This window comes from Phascolarctos cinereus, unplaced genomic scaffold (assembly GCF_003287225.1).
Source record: "Phascolarctos cinereus isolate Bilbo 61053 unplaced genomic scaffold, phaCin_HiC Scaffold_3;HRSCAF=262, whole genome shotgun sequence".
In the NCBI taxonomy this organism is placed as follows: domain Eukaryota; kingdom Metazoa; phylum Chordata; class Mammalia; order Diprotodontia; family Phascolarctidae; genus Phascolarctos; species Phascolarctos cinereus.
Window position 1 is genome coordinate 256,803,768 of NW_027555736.1, and position 22,030 is coordinate 256,825,797.

Genomic DNA, 22,030 nt, shown 5'->3' on the forward strand with positions numbered 1-22,030 from the left:
AGCTTGAACATATTGCTAGGTTGGGTTTTGAGCTATTCCGGAGCTGGATTGGAGCTTGGTCCTGAGTCGGGCTGGGTACTGTTCTTGAATAATCTAGTCATTCCGTAACTGGGCTATGAGCTATCCTTGAGCTGTCCTGGGACCTGTTCCTGCACCGGGGGAAAATGGTATGGTTGCTCTTCCTGAAATGGGTTGGAGATACCCCTGTTATGTCTAGAAGCTTTTTCTGGGCTGATCTGAAATGGGAAGTGTTCTTATGCTGGGCTTGGTTGTGCTCAGCTAATTATGATCCTGAGCTAGACTGAGACACATTTCTGGACTAGCTAGGCTAGACTGGGTGCTCTACCTAAACTGGGTTTGTGGACTGTTTCTGTGCTGATCTGGGAATTGTCTCCAAGCTAGGCTAGACTGGGCTGGGCTGGGCTAAGGAATGGTCCTCAGCTTGACTAAGAACTACTTCTATTCTGTAATGGACTAGCTTGGAATATTACAATGATGGGATGAAGAAGTTGTTCTTGAGGTAGGATAGCTGGCCTGGGAGTTCGTCCTGTGCTTAGCTGAGGGTGGGAGGGAGAGTGTCCCTGATTCCTGGGAATTAATAGGAGATGTTTTTATAATGGTCTCAAGATGGTCCTGTGCTGGATTTGGTTAGAGTCTGTCCTTATGCTGGTTTTGGAAATTATTCCTATGGTGGGCTGGGCTGGGGTGGAAAGTATTCCTGAGCTCTACTTAAGTTGTTCCTGGGCTGATTTGGGCTGGGCTGGGCTAGAGGATGTTCCTAAACTCAACTAGCAACTGTTTCTACACTGGACTATTTCATTGTTACTGGGCTGGACTATGGGATGTTTCCATGCTGAGCTGTATTCATCTCCTCCTAGGCTGGTCTATTCTGGGGATTGTCACTGAGCTAAGATGGGAGATCTCTCTTAGCTAAACTACGATCCACAATCGTATTTGGACCTTTTCAAGGCTGAAGTCTGGGAGCTCTTGGGCAACAAAGATATAGTGAAGCAGGGACCAGGCTAGAATGTGGGAAGATGTGAAAATATGTTTAATGGGAATGTATACGTAGAGCCTATATCTGATTGTGCATCGTCTTAGGGAGGGAAACAGGGACAGAGGGGGAGAAAGATTTAAAACTCAAAAGCTTATGGAAGTGATTGTTGATAAATCAAAATAAATTAATAGAATGTGGAGAGAGAGAAGTGTCTAGTCTGCAAGGGCAGAGGTGGAGGAGGAAGGTAGATAAAAGCTCAAGTTGGAATGAGTATGTGGTGGGGGTGGAAAGAAGGGCTTAGATTAAACGATGGTTGAGTTAGGAAATAAGTCCAGAGGTATGGCCTGTTGGTGTGTTTGCAACCCAAAGATTAGAGCATAAAGGAAGAAGAAAAGGTTTGCTCTAGGAACTGGGAAGAGGAGGGGAGAAGGAGAAGTCAGAGCCAACTCTAATCCTAATTCCAACCCTGCAAACATGCTACCTATATTCTGATCTGTGGAATTGTGATGCATAAGATTTAGAAGTTCCTTTGGACATAGGGGCCAGGGATATTACTATGAAAAATAGGGAGAGGGTAATTAAACCCCATCTAAAATTTGAAACTGTATTGGGAAATAGTAAAGTAAGCCCACTCAATTCTTTTTGTTGCCCCCCTCTCCCACCCCAAACATACGCAACACTCTTGTAAGGGCTCCACAGACCCACTAAGTAAAAATTATTTAAGGACAATGGCAAAGGTAGGAAGTCAAACTCAAGTATAGCACTTGGTTTTGAGGTGAAAGGGATGTCAGTAATCAGCCGAGTGCCTGGTAACATTGACCATCTCTGTACTCTTCTCCTACCCTCAGCCACCAGCACGGCTCCATCTGTCTTTCCTTTGGTTTCCTGCTGTGATCCCATCTCTGAAGGCTTAAGTTTCGTGGGCTGCCTTGTGTCTAGCTATTTCCCTGAGCCAGTGACTGTGAGCTGGAACTCGGATGTCCTGGATGAGAAAATAACAACTTTTCCAGCTGCCTATGATTCCAAATCTGGACTCTACACCACTACCAGCCAACTTACCCTCTCAGACTTGAGTTCCCAGCAATACACCTGCAGCGTGGACCACTTACCTACTAAGACCAAAGTCAAAACATCTGTATCTCTCCGAGGTGAGGAAGGGGACAGGGATGATAACAGCAGATGCTTTAGACAGAGATAAGGACGAACTTCTTGACAGTGATGAAGTAAACCTCTGAAAAGCAAGAGGGAAAGATATTATAGTCTCCTTCTTTGGAGATTTTTAAGAATAGACTTTCCTATCAATATGAGATGGAGAAAGGAGGATGAGTGGGAATTACTTCTTCATCTCCCCTATATATCTGTCCATTCCCTTTCCCCCCAAAGTCTTCTCAGTTTGGTCTTCTCTCAAATGGTTTATTTTCTACTTTTAGCCTGTGGCCCCGTGACAATCATTCCACCCACGGTAAAGCTCTTCCACTCATCCTGTGACCCACGAGGGGATGCTCATTCTACCATCCAGCTGCTCTGCCTTGTCTCTGGCTTCTCCCCAGCCAATGTCCGAGTGACTTGGCTAGTGGATGGACAAGAAGCTGAGAGCCTCTTCCCCTACACAAACAGGCCCAAGAGGGAAGGAGGCCTGACCTTTTCTTTAGAAAGTGAACTCAACATCACACAGGGCCAGTGGATGTCATCTAAGACCTACACCTGTCAAGTCACACACAATGGCAGCATCTATGAAGACAAGGCCCAAAGGTGTTCAGGTAACAGCCATGTATCATCACACAGGTGCACAGTCACACAGAGAAATATGGTCACAGACAACTCAGTTCCACACATACATATAGACATTTAGACAAAAACATACGCACAATTACAAATACAGGTACACAGATGCACCTAGTAGGCATAATTTGGGTTTATAGGTTTGAGAAGCTTCAGAAGGCCGAGGATGTGGAGGCTAGAAGCATAACACAGTTGTAAATTGGTATGGGAAATAGGCCTAATCCAGAGGGAGCTTTATAATCTCACTTTCCCTGACTGGACATAAGCATGAGACTATAAACAAATAGGAGAGCTTACTGGAGAAGAGTGGAAGAAAATGATTCATTCACTAATCATTCAATCTACTCCCCACAGACACTGACCCACGAGGCATCGCTGCCTACCTCAGTCCACCTAGTGCCTTTGACCTTTATGTCAGCAAGTCACCCATGCTCACATGCCTGATAGTGGACCTGGCCAGTGCAGACAATATGAAGGTTTCTTGGTCCCGAGAAAGTGGAGGTCCCACCAGTCCAAGTTCACCAGTGGTAAAGGAGGAGTATAATGGCACTGTCACAGTAACTTCAACCTTGCCTGTCCAGACAAATGACTGGGTGGAGGGTGACACCTATACCTGCCAGTTGGAACACCCTGACCTACCCCGCCCCCTCATCAGGACCATCTCCAAGGCTCCAGGTAAGAAGGGGGAAATCAGCAACAGCAACAAGTATTTATCAGCCCTACTATGTACTAGGCACTGGACTGAGCACTGGGGATACAACAAAAAGCAAAAACATGATCCCTGCCTTCAAGGAGCTAACATTCTTATAAGAAAGATTATGTGCAAACAAACAGTGTAAGTAGAAGACATTAATAGTAGTCCAGGAAAGACCTCCTGCAAAGAGAGAGAGAGAGAGAGAGAGAGAGAGAGAGAGAGAGAGAGAGAGAGAGAGAGAGAGAGAGAGATTTGAGCTACCTTGAAGCAAACCAGGAAGTGGAGGTGAGAAGGCAAAGCAATCTAAGAATGAGGTACAGTCAGTGAAAAGGCATCAAGTTGGGAGATGTCGAGTGCTGTGTAGGACAAACAATAAAAAGGCCACTATATTTGGATTGTAGAATACATGGAAGGAGAGTAAATGATAAGAAGGTGGGAAAGTTAAGAAAGAGCCAGATTGTGAAGAGCTTTAAAAGACAGAGTTTTGTATTTTACTAGAGGTAATAGTGAGCCATTGAATTTTATTGAAGGAAGTTGGGGAGAAGGACCTATTCTTGGGGGGTGGAGAGAACAGCAATGAGAACAGTGAATTTCTCTGATATCAGGTGGGAGGGGATTATGAAGAGCTCTCAGGGGCTGGGCCTGACTTAGCTGATGTTGTGAACAGCCCATCCAGGAGGTTAGAGTGACAAGGTCAGACCTGTGCTTCAGGAATGATCACTTTGGCAGTTTAGTAAAGAATGGACTGGAGCAGGGAGACTAATCAGAAAGTTCTTAAAGTAGTTCAGGTATGAGGTAAGGAGGGCCCGTAACAATATGGTATCTGTGTGAATGGAGAGAAATTAATATATAAGCTGTCAGTAGAAATGATGAGACTTTGTGGCCACCCTGTGCCCATTCAAGTTCCCTTCCCCTACCACTAACTACCATGGATAAGAGAAAGCAGTAAAAGATCCAACATAGGGAAGGACATGAAAGCCTTGCGGGTCAGCGTTTGGAATGAAGTGCACAATCAGTCTCTGAGAATTTGGGGAAGAAGGGGAGGATCAAAGGGCTGTATGAAATAATCTTCAAAAGACCCATACTCTAAGTCTAATCCTCATCTACGTGGTCTTTCTGGTTCCTCACAGGCAAACGCATAGCCCCTGAGGTATATGTGTTCCCTCCATCTGCAGAGGAAAAGGGAAACACCGTCTCCCTCACTTGCCTTGTTCAGAACTTCTTCCCTTCTGACATCACTGTCCAATGGCTGCTTGATAACAAGGATGACCACACTGGACACCACACTACCACCCGGCCCCACAAAGACCACGGACCCGACCCTTCCTTCTTCCTCTACAGCAGAATGATTGTCAACAAGTCTCATTGGCAAGAAGGACATGTTTACACCTGCCGTGTGGTGCATGAAGCCCTACCTGGCACCCGCACCCTCGACAAAAGCCTTCATTATTCAGCTGGTAATTGACTACCCTGACCCAGACCTTTACCCTTTCTAACCTCCTTTCCTACCTCCTCATGTGGGGCCATTCTGGGCCCCTAGAGGAGGATATATCTGTCTGATATCTAAATACCCCAACATCTGACCCAATAAATATATATGTCCATGTCTACATCTAAGCCAAGTACTGACCTGTTCTTGGGGGGTGGAGAGAAGGGCAATGAGAACAGTGAATTTCTCTGATATCAGGTGGGAGGGAATTATGAAGAGCTCTCAGGGGCTGGGCCTGACTTAGCTGATGTTGTGAATAGCCCATAGTGGTGATATCTGCACTGGAAGAATGGTTGAACTAGAGAGATCTCTGAAGTGCCTCTATGCTTCCAGAACCTAAGCTTCTAGGATTTTAAGATTCTAGGATTCTGTAGCTCTGACATTCTTCTGGCAGAGACATTGAGGGGTCTGTGAGGGCAGAGAGAGTTTAAAGTTGGCTTATGTCTTAATCAACCCACTGATCACTCCCCCCTCAGGACTGATATACCCAGAAAATTTATGATAGAAACTGGAGGAAGTTGACTCCATTAGTAGAGGTGAGCTGAGGCGTAGAAAGTAGATATGGCTGACAAGTCCCTCACCCTTCAAGAAACATTGAGACAGGGCTTGTATTAACTAAGAGAACAGATATAATTATTATATATTATATAAACGCACATGACTATTCACACAGATACACACAACATCCACTCACATTCACACATGAATACAGATACATTCTAGACTCACACATAAAGAACTCATATTCTATGACACTTTAAGGTTTGCTAAGCAATTTCCTCATAAACAACCCCGTGAGGTAGGCAGTGCAAGCATTATTATCTCCACTTGGCTAATAGGCTCAAAGAGGTTGTGACTCACATAGTTTTGAAACCACACATCTAAGCTAGCTGGATCTGCTAACTGGGTGAGGTGGGAGGACAGGTTTTCACAAAACCCAGGGTTGCATGAGAGAAAATGAGATCATATTTATAAAAACCCTTTAGAAACCTTAAATGCTAGCTATTATCATTACTGTTATTGTTGTTAATAAAAGCTTTAGATAAACGCACTGGGAACCCCCAAATTTGAACACAAAACAATGTCCTTCATCATACACTGATCTGTTTGTATACAAACTCTTCTCCTGTGTCCTCAAATAAAAGACCGCTAAGAAGATCATGGGCTTCTGATGCCTATAGAAAAGCAATTCAGAAACACCAACACCTACAACAGAGATATTAATGCATTCATATAAACAAAACACACTAGTAATACCATATATAAATCACATGCTCACATAACCACAGAACTGTACACACAATCCTATCAATCATCTCGTACAATCATACACATCTGCGCAATTATATTTGCACATATATGTATATCACTATTAACATACAAACCTGTAGACATGCTCGTACACATATTCATAAAATAAAATAGCACGCATTATGAAACATGTATAAATAATACACACATTTACAATCCCTCTCAGAGTCAGATGTTTTTATCCTCAAATAAGTCATATACACAGGCATTCATTCACATGGTACTACTCACACTAACATACATTTGTGAACATACATGTTTACACCCTCTTTGTCTCCTCTTCATTTTCAGCCATGAAATCAGTGGGCATGATTCCACCCCATCTCCCTGCTCCCTTCCCAATAAGGCTGATGCTAGGGCCTAGAAAGACACTCAGAATTGAGACAGGCCAACCTGAAGCATAATCTCTAGATAACCATAGCCAGTTCCATTCTGAAACTTGTCCCTTACCACTTCCTAGAGCATTTTAAAACTCTTATGATAAGAGCATCCTCACTCTACACACAAAACTCCTTTGCTTAACACAATCCACCCCTTTCCAAATGTCAGAAGGAATAGTATTTTGCCTTCCCCCAGCAGGCAGTAGAAGAAAAGAAACCCTAATTCATAGCCTGAGAGCGGATCTTATTGTCTGTCCACTGGCCCCAAAGCCCCAAGAGAGAAAAAAAATTAGATTTCCTTGTTTTCAGTCCTGGACAGCCTCTACTGTGGGAAAAATAGAGAAGAAACAGACTTAGGCCCTGCCCTGGGGAGTCTATAGTCTAAGAAAGACAGAGGCAGACCTAGTCCCTTCCCTTTGGAAGATCACCATCCAGATTAGGAAAAATAAGACAAAATCACACACAACACAATCAGTAAACACCACAGAACAATATGTATGCTTCCAACTCTAAATCCAATAGGAACTCAGAGAAAGAAAAAATTAACCTATTCTAAAGCAGCCATGGAAGCTTCGTGGAGGAAATGAAACTTAATCAATATATTTAGCAAATATATACTGAACACCTACCCTGTGCATAGCACTGCATCGTTCCTGGCACCTGAAGGACTGGTAGTTTAAGGGTATTGGAGAAGGGAGGGCATTCCAAGTAGGAAAACAGAATAAGCAAAGGCACTGGAGATCCATTATTTCATGCCTCCTCCACCCCCACAAACATACATCCAGTCTTGGAAGAATACCAGAGGGACATAGAAGAAAGAATCAGCATATGTAGAGGATTAGAAAAAGAAAGCATAGAAGGAGGGCAACCAAAATGGTGAGCGAACTGCAAACCCTATAATAGGAAATAACTTGAAAGAATTGGGTATGTTTAGAATGGAAAAGGAATGACCTAAGACATTGTTCTTGTCATTTCTGATTCTTTGTCGTTTCTCCCACCCCCGAATATAAGCTTCCTGAAGGTAGGGCCCTGGGAACATGGAACCCAAAGACTAAAGATGGTTATATTTACAAATTGATTGGTATACCTTAGAGCAGTTGTTTCCAACTTTTTCAAATATGAAGACTCCTTTTTAATGTCAAAAAAGTCACTGACACCCTCACCCAGATGACAGTAGTTTCACAATGCATCTTTTGTTGTAGCCAAATAAATATGAAAATGATGATTCTTGGCTCACACTCACAGAGCCTTTATAATAATTCCATAGCCCTTCACACATCTGAAGCCTACGTTTCAGGAACCTCTGGATCATAAATCCTTAACCGGATGGTTCCTTAGTCCTGGAAGGGTCTGATATAGTTCTGGAAGGGTCTGATATTGCTTCATTGCATAGCTGAAAGAATTGAGGGTCAGATAAGGAAAGTAACTTGTCAAAGATCACACAATAGAGTTAATGGAGTTAAGACCAGAATTTCCCCTTCCACTTTCCCCTCTGCCCTTCCAAATACTATCCCAATCCACAATGATCTTTCCTTATTAGTCTGTCACTTAGTTTATACTTATAGAGAACTAAACTATTCTTCCTGTTATTATTATGTATCTGTTGTATTTATGTGTTCATATTTATTATCATGTCCTCTGTACCTCACTGAATACCGTCAGACTTGACCCTACCCTCTGCCCCTAGATTCACATTCTCCTGCAGCTCCTAGACTTGAGAATAAGATAGTAAGATAGGCCAGTCTGTATCTGAGGCAAATATGTACAAGTAGGGGTGTGCTGATAAATGTTTAATAAGTGACTTTTATGCATGACACACTTTTAAGTTTAATCAGCATTCTAACATTTTTCCATCACTTTCTTAAGTCTAGACAATTAACAAAAGAATAAATCAAGTCCTAATTTGTAGCATTTGCAGTAGATGTTCACATGCTAGTTTGAGATGGCTCTAACACAGCTGTGACCTCTCCAGGCCAGGGGCTATGACTTCTCTCATCTCCTGAACAGTAAGGCTTTTGTGGGACTAGACACACAGAACTGCTAAGCACTTCTTGACAGATGGGCTGACACTCTAAGGATGGGAGAAAAGACTGGTAACTGGGTCCTGGTAGTATCTTTGCTCAGGAAAGAGAAGGGTAAGCAAGATAAAGAGAAGAGGAAAGGGAACAAAAAGGGAAGATAAACTGATGAACTTCTTTCCCCTGCAGATATGGATCAGGAGGACATATGCACAGAAGTAGAGAATGAGGAATTGGATGGGCTTTGGACAACCATCTATGTCTTCATCGTCCTCTTCCTTCTCAGCGTTTGCTATAGTGCCACAGTCACCCTGTTCAAGGTCAGAGAACACAGATAGAATTAAAAGGGGGCTCCTTACATGGTGATCATTGTCACTAGTCATTATTCTCCTCATTTTATTCTTCCCTCACCTTCCCCACCCCAGGAATGTTTCAAGAAGGGCACCTCTAGGAAAGTTCCAAGATGAAAGGCTGGGGGGAGGAAGAGAATGTAGATGGAAGAGAAGTCAGAGATCCTGTCCTCAGGGAGCTCCTAGTCTAAGAGGGAAGATAGCACCTAAACTTGCCATTAGTTCCCAAACTTGTCATAATCCTTATTGACCTGCTATCTCTCCATCTCGCCTCCTAACTTTCCATCCCATCTTAGGTGAAGTGGATTTTTTCTGCAGTCCTACAACTAAAGCCTGGGACCTTTCACGACTACAAGAACATGATCCAGCAGGCCACCTAGACTTCAGACTAGGGGAGCCCCTGCCGCAGGACACCATGTGGGGCAAGTGTACCCAGCAGCATGAAGATCTCTCCCCAAGTGGACACACACCTAACATAATTGGGTCACCGAGTTCAAGACTTCTCTCCCCTATACCTTAGGCCATAAAGTTTCCCTGACTTCTAAAACAAACACCGTCCCTGGGCCTAGCCTAAGGACAACAAATGAGGTCCTTTAATGTAGTCTTTGAGGCTTCCTTCTGCCTTGGGTCTAAGATGAGGTGTGCTAAGCAGGAGACAGGAGTCACAACTTTAGGGGGGGTTCATAGGGTTGAGTCTGTCAGGGTCAGAGTCCTAGAGCTAGGAGAAATCCCAGAGACATAAATCACTCACCTTTCATAGGAGAAAAAAGAAGACTAGAGAGAGGAAGTGATTTGCCCTAAGCCACATAGTAAATTAGTGGCAGAGGCAGAGAGGCCCCTATCCCAGACCCAAGGGCTAGAGTACTCAACTGATCTATGGCCTTGGTGGAGCTTCCTGCCCCAGCCCCCCATGCCAGAATTCTAGGTCATCTCCCTCTGTCTCGTTCTCTCATTTCCTCAGGCATTGCCTCCTCAGGCCAGAGTAGGAGCTATGCAACCCTAAATGAGGAGGTATTACAGAAGGAGACTGGGGAAAAGAATCTGTGGTAGGTCACTTCAGGGTGCTCTCACACATGAGGCCCAGGTATCCTTCTCTGAATTACCTACCTACTAGATCCCAATCTAATTTAAACCAGAGTCCATAAGCCAGCTCAATTAATAGTCCAGGATGGCACAGAGAATAGTACAGAAATCAGAAATCAGATGGTTGTGTGGTACATTAGAAAGATCCTTTAGATCAGAGGATCCAAGTTCAAATACTGCCTCTGATCCCAACTACTTGTGTCACCTTAAGCAAAACACTTAGCCTCCTGGGCCTTGGAGAAGGTTAGATTAGGTGACTTCTAAGGTCCCTTCTAGGTTGATGATGCCATTAAATACAAGAACAGCATCCATTCCACACTCCAAATCTTAGAACTCAGCCCATAGCCTAGAACCCAGCTCAGATTTAGGCCAAAGCATAAAGACTAGCCTAGAAACCAGAGGCCAGAAACCTAGAAACCAGAGACAGAAGACCAGCTTAGAGCTCAAAGCTCAGAGCCTTGCCCTGATCCTTCTCTTGGATCAGGTCTGCTCTCTTTGTCTGCAAAACCTTTGTCTTCTTGTCGCCAAAGCCATGGTCATCCAATTGCAGCAACTCCACAACCAGCTTTATCTGCTCCTTGCTTCTCAGTCTCATTTGTTTTGAGTCTCCACACATATACACAAAACACCACAGGATCCCATTCTACTCCTCCTACTCTCCCCCCAACACAGCTTCCTCTATAAGAGAATGACCCCTGAACTCTTTTGCTAGGACAAGAAAAACAACTGTTCCCAAGACTCTGAGGGATGACTTTCGAAGTATCCGCTTACTCATCTCTTTCTGGCCAAAGCAATCTTGTAGCAAATCCTTAATAAAAAAAAAAAATCTCTCTTTGTTCCCAGCTGGATCCAAAGCTCACAGCCCACTCTAATTTATGCTCTAAAACAAAAAGTAGGAGCCTTTGGGCAAAGCTCAGATCAATTAGGGGTAGGGACCATCAGACCTGGAAGCAGTGATGGTCCATCTATGTTTGTCATTGCAGCCAGATCAGAAACCTGCACTTGGGAGCCCTTCCTCTTTCAGGGCTGATATTGTTTTCCCTTTGTGTCTTAATAAAAGCTAGTTTCTAAAGTCATCAATTATGTCTTTCTTGTTGCTGAAAGTATCTAATAGTGTTTTGATTCAGGAATTTTCAATAGAATGATTGGATTCTGTAAAATTGTTCCCACTGAGAAGCACTGGCTTTAGCACTTGAATCAGGAAGGTCATTGGGCTTAGGGTTCTCACAACCTTATGTGGGGAAATTGCTGTCTTTGGTTCGATGCAGCTGAACCAACTAAGACTGAATCCACAGGATATGAAAGAAGGAAGAGTCAAAGATCACATCAAATTTTGAAATATGGAAGATAAGGTGAATGGTGATGCCATTGACAGTAAATGAAATAAGAAAGGGAAGTTATTTTAAAGGAAAAAATAAACTCTATTTTGAACATGTTGAGTTTGAAACAACTAGTGGGACCTCCAGATGGAGGTGTTTTGTAGACAAATAGAGATTTGGGCCTTGATTTCTAAAGTTATAGATTTGAGTCATTTGCACAAAGATTATCTTTTAAAACTTGATCAAAAATGAGTCCCAAAAGAGAGAGAACAATGTTAAGGATAAAACCTTCAGGAACACTACAATTAGGTTGAGGGAAAATAAATAGCTAATGAAGAAGACACAGAAGGAGGTTTTGGGGAGGAAGAAAGAGAACTGAAAGAGCATGATGTCTCTGAAATGCACAAAATAAACAGAAGAAGGAAATATTTATCAGTGTCCTTAGGGGCTCAAGAGAATGAGGGGAAAAGGCCAGACCTGGTGAAAGTATTATTGAGTTTTGAGACAGTGATTTCTGTGAAATGATGGAATGCAGGGCAGAAGTTAGATCTCCAGGTGTTAAAAAGAAAAAGAAAGGTGAAGAAGGAGATACAAAATGTACTACCCTAATAGTTCATTCAGCTTCTTAAATACCAGTTTATGTTCAACATTTATTCAACGACTGCTCCATTTCCAAATATTATTTCTTGCTCTGAACTAAAGAGATCTAGAAATGTCATTGTAGTAGTAAAAAAAAGATTAAAATTTATTTAACATAAAAATATAAGAAAAATCATGCCACACGGTCTTTCATCATCTTTTTCTCATACCACAATTCCTAGGGTAGGGGATATGAGTCCATTCATTTCTGCTTCCCCTAGTTGCTTTTTTGGCTCAGTGTTTCAAGCAAAGTACCTAAAAAAGGCATAGTGACTCATGTAGCAGACAAATGCCATGAAGCCTCCTAGTATTTGACTGGTGAATCTTAAGGTGTCTTCAGAGCTGCGACATCAAGATCACATACAATTTAGCAGCCAACATGATAAAGGAGCAGAGATCCTGTAATATGTTATTCCAGAAAGCAAAGGATATAGGCTTAAAGCCATAATAATTTACCTATAAAAACTGAGTACAATCCTATGAGGAAAGGGAATCTAATGGACACCCTGGATTGAGGAGGAGAATAGAGGACTTCCAGGCATTCATGATTTCTAGACATCAAGTTTTCTCAAAAGGACATTTTTCCCTGACAAGATTTCCTGACACCCAACTAGAACATCATATTATCACTCGTTGCTCTCTGAGATGTTCTGAGATGATCTCATAACTAGATGGTAGTCCTCATTTAACCAATATCTTATCAAGAAACAAGCTGATTCTTGGTCTCTGCATTTTCTTTATCTTCATAAACTCCAAATCACTGATAAATGTGGCTGTATTGATGCCTTTGACATCATTCTTGATTACATTGTATGCACGCATTAAAAATTTCATGGGTTGATCTCCCCCAAAGCCTCCTTTTACTTCAAGATCCCCAACATATGAGGAGAAGCCAAGATGACAGAGAAAAGACAGAGGCGTGCCTGACCTCTCCCAAATTTTACCTTCAAAAAATTTTAAATGCTGCCTCAAAATAAATTCTAGATAGGCAGAAACCACAAAAGAAGGGAGTGAGACAATTTTCCAGCTCCAGACAACTTAGAAAGTTGGCAGAAAGGTCTGTTGCAGTGGGGTGAGAGTGGAGCACAGTTCAACACAGGGCATGCCCCAGCAAACCAGCAGTAAGCTGAATCAGTGGCAGCAGTGGCAGTTTCAAGACCTCTCAGCCCCAAGATGGTAAAGGGGTCAAAAAGCTAGTCAAAAGGAGATTACAGGAGTCCCTTTTTTGGCACCAAGGCATGACTCTGTTGCATTGCCCATACTCAAATCTGGGTCACAGTGCTGGGTCTCAGTCCCAGGGTAAAGAGGAACACTAGGACATCAGAACTTGTGGCCACAGGGGAACTGGGTCCTGGTCACAGCTCCAGGGTGGAAAAGAAGTATTTATGGTCACTCACAGACCAGAGCACAGGCCAAAAGGGTAGCCAACACACCTCTCCCTAGATCATATCACCTTGGAAGAACCAAAGACTTACAGATCCTCAGAATTTTCTCTGAAAACAGCAGCACAAAAAAACGAAAGTTTGGGAGAGAGCCCCCCCTATACCAGAAGTACAGCCCCACATTAGCATAGAGTTAAAAGTTAAGAAATAGGCTGGAAAAATGAGCAAATGGCAGAAAAATATCCTGACTACAGAAAGTTACTGTGGGGACAGAGAAGATCAAAACACAAATCAGAAGAAGACAACAAAGTCGAAACTGTTACATCCAAAGCTTCAAAGAAAAAGCATGGATTGGTTTCAGGCCATGGAAGAGCTCAAAAATGATTTTTAAAACCAAATAAGAGAGGTAGAAGAAAAACTGGGAACAGAAAGGACAGTGATGCAAGAAAATCATGGGAAAAAAGAGTTAACAGCTTAGTAAAGGAGGCACCAAAAAAAAAGATACCGAAGAAAATAACTCCTTAAAAATAGAATAGGCCAAATGGTAAAAGAGGCATAAAAATCCAATAAAGAGAAGAATGTCTTGAAAAGCAGAATTGGCCAAATGGAAAAAGGTACAAAAATTTACCAAAGAAAAGAACTCCTTAAAAAAGTAGAATTGGCCAAATGGAAAAGGAAGTACAAAGGCTCACAGAAGAAAATAATTCCTTAAAAATTACAATTGGGCAAGTGGAAACTAATAACATCAAGAAACAATTTTAAAAAGCAAAATCATGAAAAAATAGAAGCAAATGTGAAACATCTCATTGGAAAAACAACTGACCTGGAAAATAGGTTGAGGAGAAAGATTTTAAGAATTATTAGACTACCTGAAAGCAATGATCAAAAAAAGAGCCAGGACAGCATCTTTCAAGAAATTATCAAGGAAAATTGCCCTAATATTCTAGAACCAGAGGGTAAAAGGGAAATTGAAGAATCCACTGATCCCCTCCTGAAAGGGATCCCAAAAAGAAAACTTCCAGGAATGTTATAGCCAAATTCCAGAGCTACTGGATCAAAGAGAAAATATTGTAAGCAGCCAAAAAGAAACAATTCAAATATTGTGGAGCCATAGTCAGGATGACACAAGATTTAGTAGTTTCTACATTAAAGGATTGAATGGTTTGGAATATGATATTCCAGAAGGCAAAGGATCTTGGTTCATAACCAAGCAAAATTGCATATAATGATTCAGGGGGGGAAATGGATATTCAATGAAATAGAAAACTTTCAAGCATTCCTAATGAAAAGACAAGAGCTAAATAGAAAATTTTACTTTTAAATGCAAGACTCAAGAGATGCATAAAAGGTAAACAGGAAAAAAAAATCATAAGTGATTCAATAAGCTTAAACTGTTTACATTCCTACATGGGAAAATGATACTTGAGTATACATAGACAGAGTTGAACATGATGGGATAAAAAATTAAATGAAGTGATGAGGAATAGGAATTCACTGAGAAAAGGGGGAAGGGGGAGGTAGAGTGGGGTAAATGATCTGACATAAAACAGCTTTTACAGTGGAGGTGAAGATGGGGAAGGTGGACGGTGGAGAGGGAGACCATGAACCTTACTCTCATCAGAATTGCTCAAAGAGAGCAATGCACACTCAGTTGGGTATAAAAGTCTATCCTACCATACAGGAAAGTAGGAGGGGAAGGAGATAAGAGAAGGGGATAGGGCACTGCTAGAAGGGAGGGAGGATTGGGTGAGGTAAAAGTCAAAAGCAAAACACTTTTGAGAATAGACAGGGTGAAAGGAGAAAGAGTTAGGACAAATAAGGGGAAAACAGGATGGAGAAAAATACATATATCCAGGAGGAGCAAATAGTCACGAGTAGGAAAAGAATCAGGAGAGAGAAGTGTGATTAAAAGAGAGTCTATCCAGGAAGAAAGAGTAGTCACAGTTTCAAATATAGTAGAAATGTCAAAAAGTATGAGGACCAAGGACTTGGTCCCCTACTTTGGAGAGAGCAGTCTCAGCTGAGTGATGAAATCAGAAGCCAGATGCATAGGATTGAGGAATGAATGAGAGGAGAGGAAGGACAAGCTCTTGAATTGAAAACAAGAGGGGAAGGAATCAAGGGTACATGTAGAGAGCTTGGCCTCAGCAAGGAGAAGGGACACTTCATTATCAGACACTAAAGGAGAGAGTAGAGATTGTGTAAGGGTCTTGAGATGAAGAGAAAAGTAAGAAGACAGAGCTTGTGGCAAATGTTCTGTTTTTCTCAGTAAAGCCCCTTAACAGAAAGCAAAAGAAAGATGCAGGAAGTTCGAGCACAGGAGAGAATAGTCCTGGCCCTCGAGTTGTTGATATTCTTTGTGGAAAGAGGGAAACATGCACAAATATAAATGTAATCTCAGCTTTCAAAGTCCCTCTCAGTTGAATCAAGTAAAGAATCATTTATTAAGCACCTATTATTATATGCCATGCATTCTACTGGGTGCAAATAATATGAATACTGTTACTGTATCTTTCCAGTTTGGCTGTCATTTATACTGTAAACTATTATGGGTGGAGAGAGACTGAGCAGAGTTAAAGAACTTAGGAAATGTTCTTTTTTAAGCGAGTTTGTATTCTATACAGAGAGAAAAGACTGAAGAAACCTTAACTGCCATCCTGAGAGAACTGAATACTGGTGCTATGATTCTTGAGTTAAGAAGTCATCAGTTGCAGTTGATGATAGAGGTCACTCTGGCTGTGCTCTTTTTCACTATGACACATTGTTGAACTATCTAAATATGTCTATATTATTTGTTACAGTGCTAATTACCTGTATAACCAGAAACATTAATGTTAATTTAAGTCCATGAAATTGGAGGTTTGAGAGAGAAAAGAGAGGAAACTTATTGGCCAAGAAGTTTCACTTACTTAATAAACTGGACTAGGGACTAAAGCTAATCGGTTAGTTACTAATCGAGATTGTCTGTGGAAAATAATGGGCCATATCTTCTTGATTTACAGAATGATAATACAGTAATGAGTAAAGCCACTAACTAAGGATTTAGTACGGTTGTGACTAGCTCATGCAGTTGTCACACTACACAGGATGATAATCATTCCCAAAACCCAATACAAAAATAAATAAATATATATGTACTAGGGTTTACTTTGCACATGTCCAGAACACCCAAAATTGAGGCAGCTGCTTGAAAAGAGTTCATAGGAAAGAGAGAGACTGATCCAGTCTGGCAGTTTTGTTTTGTTTCTTCTTTAAGACACAGTTGGCTCCAACTACACAGCCAATGAAAAAAGGTTCTACCACTCATATGGTAGGGAAGTGCAAGATGGTTTCTCCCAGAAGCAGGACTCTGGCATTTTACAAGTAGCTGATTCCATTTTAGGTGATCCCCAAATTGCATATGCAAAGCAAGACCTAATACATATATAAAACACATAAATATGAAATATTAGAGAGGGGATCAGAAAAGGTCTCAAATAGAAAATGCCACTTAAGCTGAGCTTTTAAGTAAACAAAAGGATTATAAGAAGTATAGTCAAGGAAAAAAATCTTTTCTAAGGCATGGGAACATGGGAAAATGATTTCTAGCCAGTGCAAAGGGAACAAAATATAAAATGCATGAAGAATAGCAAGAAGTCCAGCTTGTCAGGATCCTAAAATGCATTAAGGGAATAAGGAATGATGAAGTTGGAAGAGAAGATTGGAGAAAGGACTTTTGTATTTGCCTGAAAGGGTAATAGGAAGCCATTGGAGTTTAATAAGTAGAGGAATGACACAGTCAGATATACTATAAGCAAAGTTACTTGGTCAAAAATAAGATGGTGGAGTAGGGCAGTAACTCAGTCAAATTCTCTCAACATTCTCCTCCAAACAACTTTAAAATAATCCATTAAATTGAATTCTGGAGCAGCAAAACCAATAACAGGTCAGAGTGACACATTTTCCAACCCAAGACCAATTAGGAGATCAGCAGGATAGGTCCGTGACACTCAGGTAAAGGCAGGCCCAAATGATACATAGCCACAACTACCAGCAGTGGGCCTTGGAAGCAGGCATCTGTGGCAGCGGTGGCAGCCGCAGCAGCAGCTTCTCTGTCCAGAGACCATAAAGGGGTTGGGCAATTGGTTGGAAACAGATTACTGGGGACCCAGCACTAGCACGGGGTGCAGTACCCATTACTCAGCATTACCCATACTCAGTTCTGGGTCTCAGTTCCAGGCAGAGAGAAGCAATAGTATTTGTGGTCACAGGGGAGCAGGGGACCTGCTCATAGGTCCAGGGTCAAGAAGAATGCTACCACTTGCAGCTGCAGGGGATCAGGGTTTCTTCCTGGGTAAAGACCAGATTACAGACCAGGAGAGCAATCACCCCCTCCTTGGATTATAGTACCTTGAAAGCACTGAAAAAATTCCAGACCCTCAGAACTAGCTCTGAAAACAGCAGCTCAAAAAAGCCTGAAGCTTGGGATGGTCCCCTTCAGCCCTTGGGGGGAAAAAAAAATTTAACATGACTGAAAAAAATTAACAAACAACAACAAAAGGCTAATAAAAAAAATAAAGAGCTAGTGTGGTGTCAGGAAAGATCAAGACCCATACTCAGAAGAAGACAACAATTTAAAAACAGCTCCATGCAACATCTCAAAGAAAAAATGCAAACTGGACACATACCCAACAAGAATTCTTGGAAGATCTAAAGTAAGAGATTAAATTGTAGAGGAAAAAATGGGAAAAGAAATGAGAGTAATGCAAGAAAACTATGAAAATAAAATTACAGCTTGGTAAAAGAGGGAAAGAAAGAAAAGAAAAGAAAGAAAGAAAGAAAGAAAGAAAGAAAGAAAGAAAGAAAGAAAGAAAGAAAGAAAAAAGATAATGCCTTAAAACAAAACAGAATTAGCCAAATGTTTTACCTCTTTTAGAGGTACAAAAATTTGCTGAAGAAAGGAACTCCTTGAAAAGCAAAACAGGAGAAAAAAAAAAGCAAAACAGGCCAAATGATACAAAAAGATACAAAAGCCCTCCTTAAACATAGCTCCTCCTTGTGGCCATATTACTTGGCTCTGAGTCTCCCAGCCAAAGAGGATGAGGAGTGGGACAACTGGGAGAAAATGAAGAGACGGACCTACTGAGACAATGAGGAAAGAATGAGGGTCACAAGACAGCAGGAGAGGATAGAAAGTCATGAATGATAGTCATTTGACAATAGAGAATGGATGGGGGGGAGTCATGAATGCAAAGGCCCCAAAGGAAGGATCATTTTCTCCCCATACAAGGCTCCTAAAATATCTGCCTCTGTTTTAGCTCCCAAGGTCATGCCCAGCATGTTCCTCTTGAACTTCTTTTGCTTTGATATTGGCAGCAAATTGGTCCTGGACTATGTTTTTTCCCCACAACTATTAATATGACTTAAGATTACAGGCTTTGGAGTCACGGTAAGAAGCTACTTAAGATCCATGATCCAGATATAAATCTGAAATGGACGTTATCTAGTCCAGCACTTCTTAAATTGTGGGTCACAATCCCATATGGGGTCACATAACCAAATGTGGGAGTCACAAAAAATTTGGCAACAGTAAAAGGTTTCTGAACATGCAACAACAAAAAATTAATTCAAAATCAAACACGTAATGAATCTGAGGTGTTTCTTGCCCATGTTGCATTGCACAACTTCACTGCAGCCCTGATTCTTAACACACAACACAAGCACTTTGCACTGTGCATGCCATCACTCCACACAACACCGACAAACACTACCAGAAACACCTTGGCTCAGATTTGAGACTATCATATGTTATGAATTGGCATGCAAAGTTTTCTGTTCTTATAGAAACATAATAGTTTAATTATGGAAAATCAAGACTTTTAATATTTTCCTACTGTCATTCCTCAGCATGTAACTATCAAATTATTATATCTTTGGATTGTATTGTGTTAGAATGTTTTGTTTTTTTAAATCCCTGTCATTGCTTTCTTTTAAAAAACATAAGTGTTTAATTGCAGCAAGTAAAGCCCTTTAATAATATTTCTCCACCATCACCTCTGTGAATGTAAGTGTGAACATCAGTTTTTAAAGTAAGCACAAACAAATGTAATTTCATAAGCTAAAGCTAGTATTTATTTGAGAAATGATTAGCAATATTTACTTACATTTTAGGAAAAAAAATTTTCAGTTATGAACAAGTGGCTAAATTTAGACAAAAGAGGTAAAAATACTGATGACAATGTGGCAGAGTTTTTGCTACCAAGTTGTAGTATACTTAAATTGACAAGAAAAAGAAAATATGTCAAATCATTTTTGCAATATGGATTTACTTCTAATAATGATGGTGATGTGGAAAACCTCTTTGGTTAATTTGTTATGAAGTTTTGGCTGCAAAAAGCATGACACCAGCCATACCAAAATGACATCTTATAACAAGCGTGCAACATACCACAGTAAACCAAAGGAATATTTTGAATGACTTTTAAAAAGTTCAAATAAAGAAAAAAATGTTTTGAGAAATCTGTTACTGTCAAGGAAAAGTATTTACTTGCAGTTTGTGAAACTTATTTAATTGCAAAAACTAAAAAGCCCTACACAATAGGAGAAGATCTACCTGCTGTTATTAAAATGTTAGAAATAGTTCATAGGAAAAAGTATGGGAACAAAATCCATAAAATTCCTTTATCAAATGATACTGTTTTCAAAAGAATTTCTGAAATTAGTAATGACCAATTCCAGCAGCTTATTACCAGGCTTAAGTGCAGCCCAAAGTTCGCAATTCAGTTAGATGAAACACCTTATATTACTAACATGGCACAGTTGTTAACTTCATGTAAGATACGTTTATGAAGGAAGCATACCTGAGGAATTATTGCTTTTGTCACCCTTTGGAAGGACACACAAGAGGGGAAGATATATATCTTAAAGTCGATGAGTTTTTCACAAATGAAAGTTTACAGTGGAAAAGTTGTGTTGGAGTCCGGACAGATGGTGCTAGAGCAATGATGGGCAAGAATGTTGGATTTGTAGCAAAAGTTAAAGCTGGTGGCAATGAACATTTGCTTTTACTCACTGCATGATCCATCATGAGGCACTCAAAGACAAAAAAAAAATATTACCAGAGTTAGATATTGTACTTCCTGATACTATGAAAATCATTAATTTCATTAAAAGCCGTGCCCTTAACAGTTGTTTGTTTTCAAACCTTTGGAAAGACATGGACTCCAATTACAAAAGCTTATTGCTACATGCAGAGGTAAGGTAGCTCTCATGAGGAAGAAGTTTAAACAGATTATTGAAATTGAAAGATGAAGTTATATTTTTAACTGAGCAGAAATCTAATTTTGTTATTTTTTTCATAATGACTTAAGGCTTTCAAAACTGTGTTATTTGTTGGATATGTTCAAAAAAACAATTATTTAAACATGTCACTTTAAGGAAAAAATTGTAACATGTTAATATTAAAAGGTAAAATTGAAAGTTTTACTAAAAAAAAGTTAACATATGGAAGAACAGGGCGGAAAATAGTTCTTTAGAAATGTTTACAGCTATAGATGATCTCATAATTGAAAATAACCTTCCCAAAGATTTAATTGTAAGAGTTATAATCGATCATCTGAAGTGCCTGGAGACACAGTTTTAGAAATACTTCCCTAGAAATTTTGATTCTAAAAACTAAGTTGGATTCATAAGCCACACTCAATTGAAATCAAAAACATGACTTATCTGCCATTAAAAGTTCAAGAATAATTTGCTGAGTCATCAAGAGACACAGGTTTAAAACTTGAGTTTCCTAAAAAAATCATTAAATGAATTCTGGCTTGGGATTAGAATAGAATTTCCAATAATTTCTGACATGGCCCAAAACATACTTCTGCTGTTTTATACTATGTATTTATGCAAAGCAGTGTTCTCAGCATTGATGATTATAAAATCAAAATAGCAATCAACTCTGAAAAACGTTGAAGATGCTCTATGTTCTGCAGTGTCCAATATTTTGCCAAGATTTAATGCTTTGTGTAAAAATAAACAAGCATATCCATCTCACTAGTATGCAAATTTGCTTTCATCTTTAATAGATGGTAAAACTATACGTATACCCAAAGAATTGTTTTAAAATAAATTTCTTTATGATCTATTATAAGTAAATGTTTGATTTGTATACCTATTTTATATACCTATATACCTGGGGTTGCGTAAAAATTTCTTGGGTGAAAAGAAGTCACAAGTGGAAAAAGTTCAAGAAGTCGTGATGTAGTCTAACCTTCTCATTTTAGAGACAAGGAAACTGGCCTAGAGAAAATTAAGTGATTTGTTGTATTATATAAGATCATAGTTTTGGAACTAGAAAGGATCATCTAGAAAGCTCCTCTAGAAATCCATTTTAGAGATTAGGAAAATGAGACTAAATGGCTCAGGTAAAGTCAAACAGATAGTAAGTGGCTGAGCCAAAATCTGAACCCAAGTCCTCTGACTCCAAATCCACTGCTTATGCTACTATTCCACCCTCTCTTACTGGAGCCTTACAAAAACCTATGAAGGAACTCTAGCCAGATGATGGTGTTCAGCTAAGAAATTCTCACATTCATGGAAAATACAAAATGATGG

General features: G+C 40.3%; 1 long non-coding RNA gene and 1 gene segment (V, D, J or C); one reads left to right on the forward strand and one right to left on the reverse strand.

Moving 5' to 3' along the window:
• Nucleotides 1-1,766: 1,766 nt before the first annotated feature.
• LOC110199856 (immunoglobulin heavy constant epsilon-like) lies at nt 1,767-5,090 on the forward strand. The segment is given in 4 exon segments: nt 1,767-2,145; nt 2,428-2,757; nt 3,134-3,454; nt 4,604-5,090. Coding segments are annotated over 4 exon segments (1,350 nt in total).
• Nucleotides 1,945-12,973, reverse strand: LOC110199857 (uncharacterized). Its single transcript, XR_013485493.1, has 2 exons — nt 7,283-12,973; nt 1,945-2,228 (listed from the first exon to the last, which is right to left on the reverse strand). It is a non-coding gene; the product is annotated as an uncharacterized LOC110199857 (long non-coding RNA).
• Between the last annotated feature and the right edge of the window lie 9,057 nt (nt 12,974-22,030).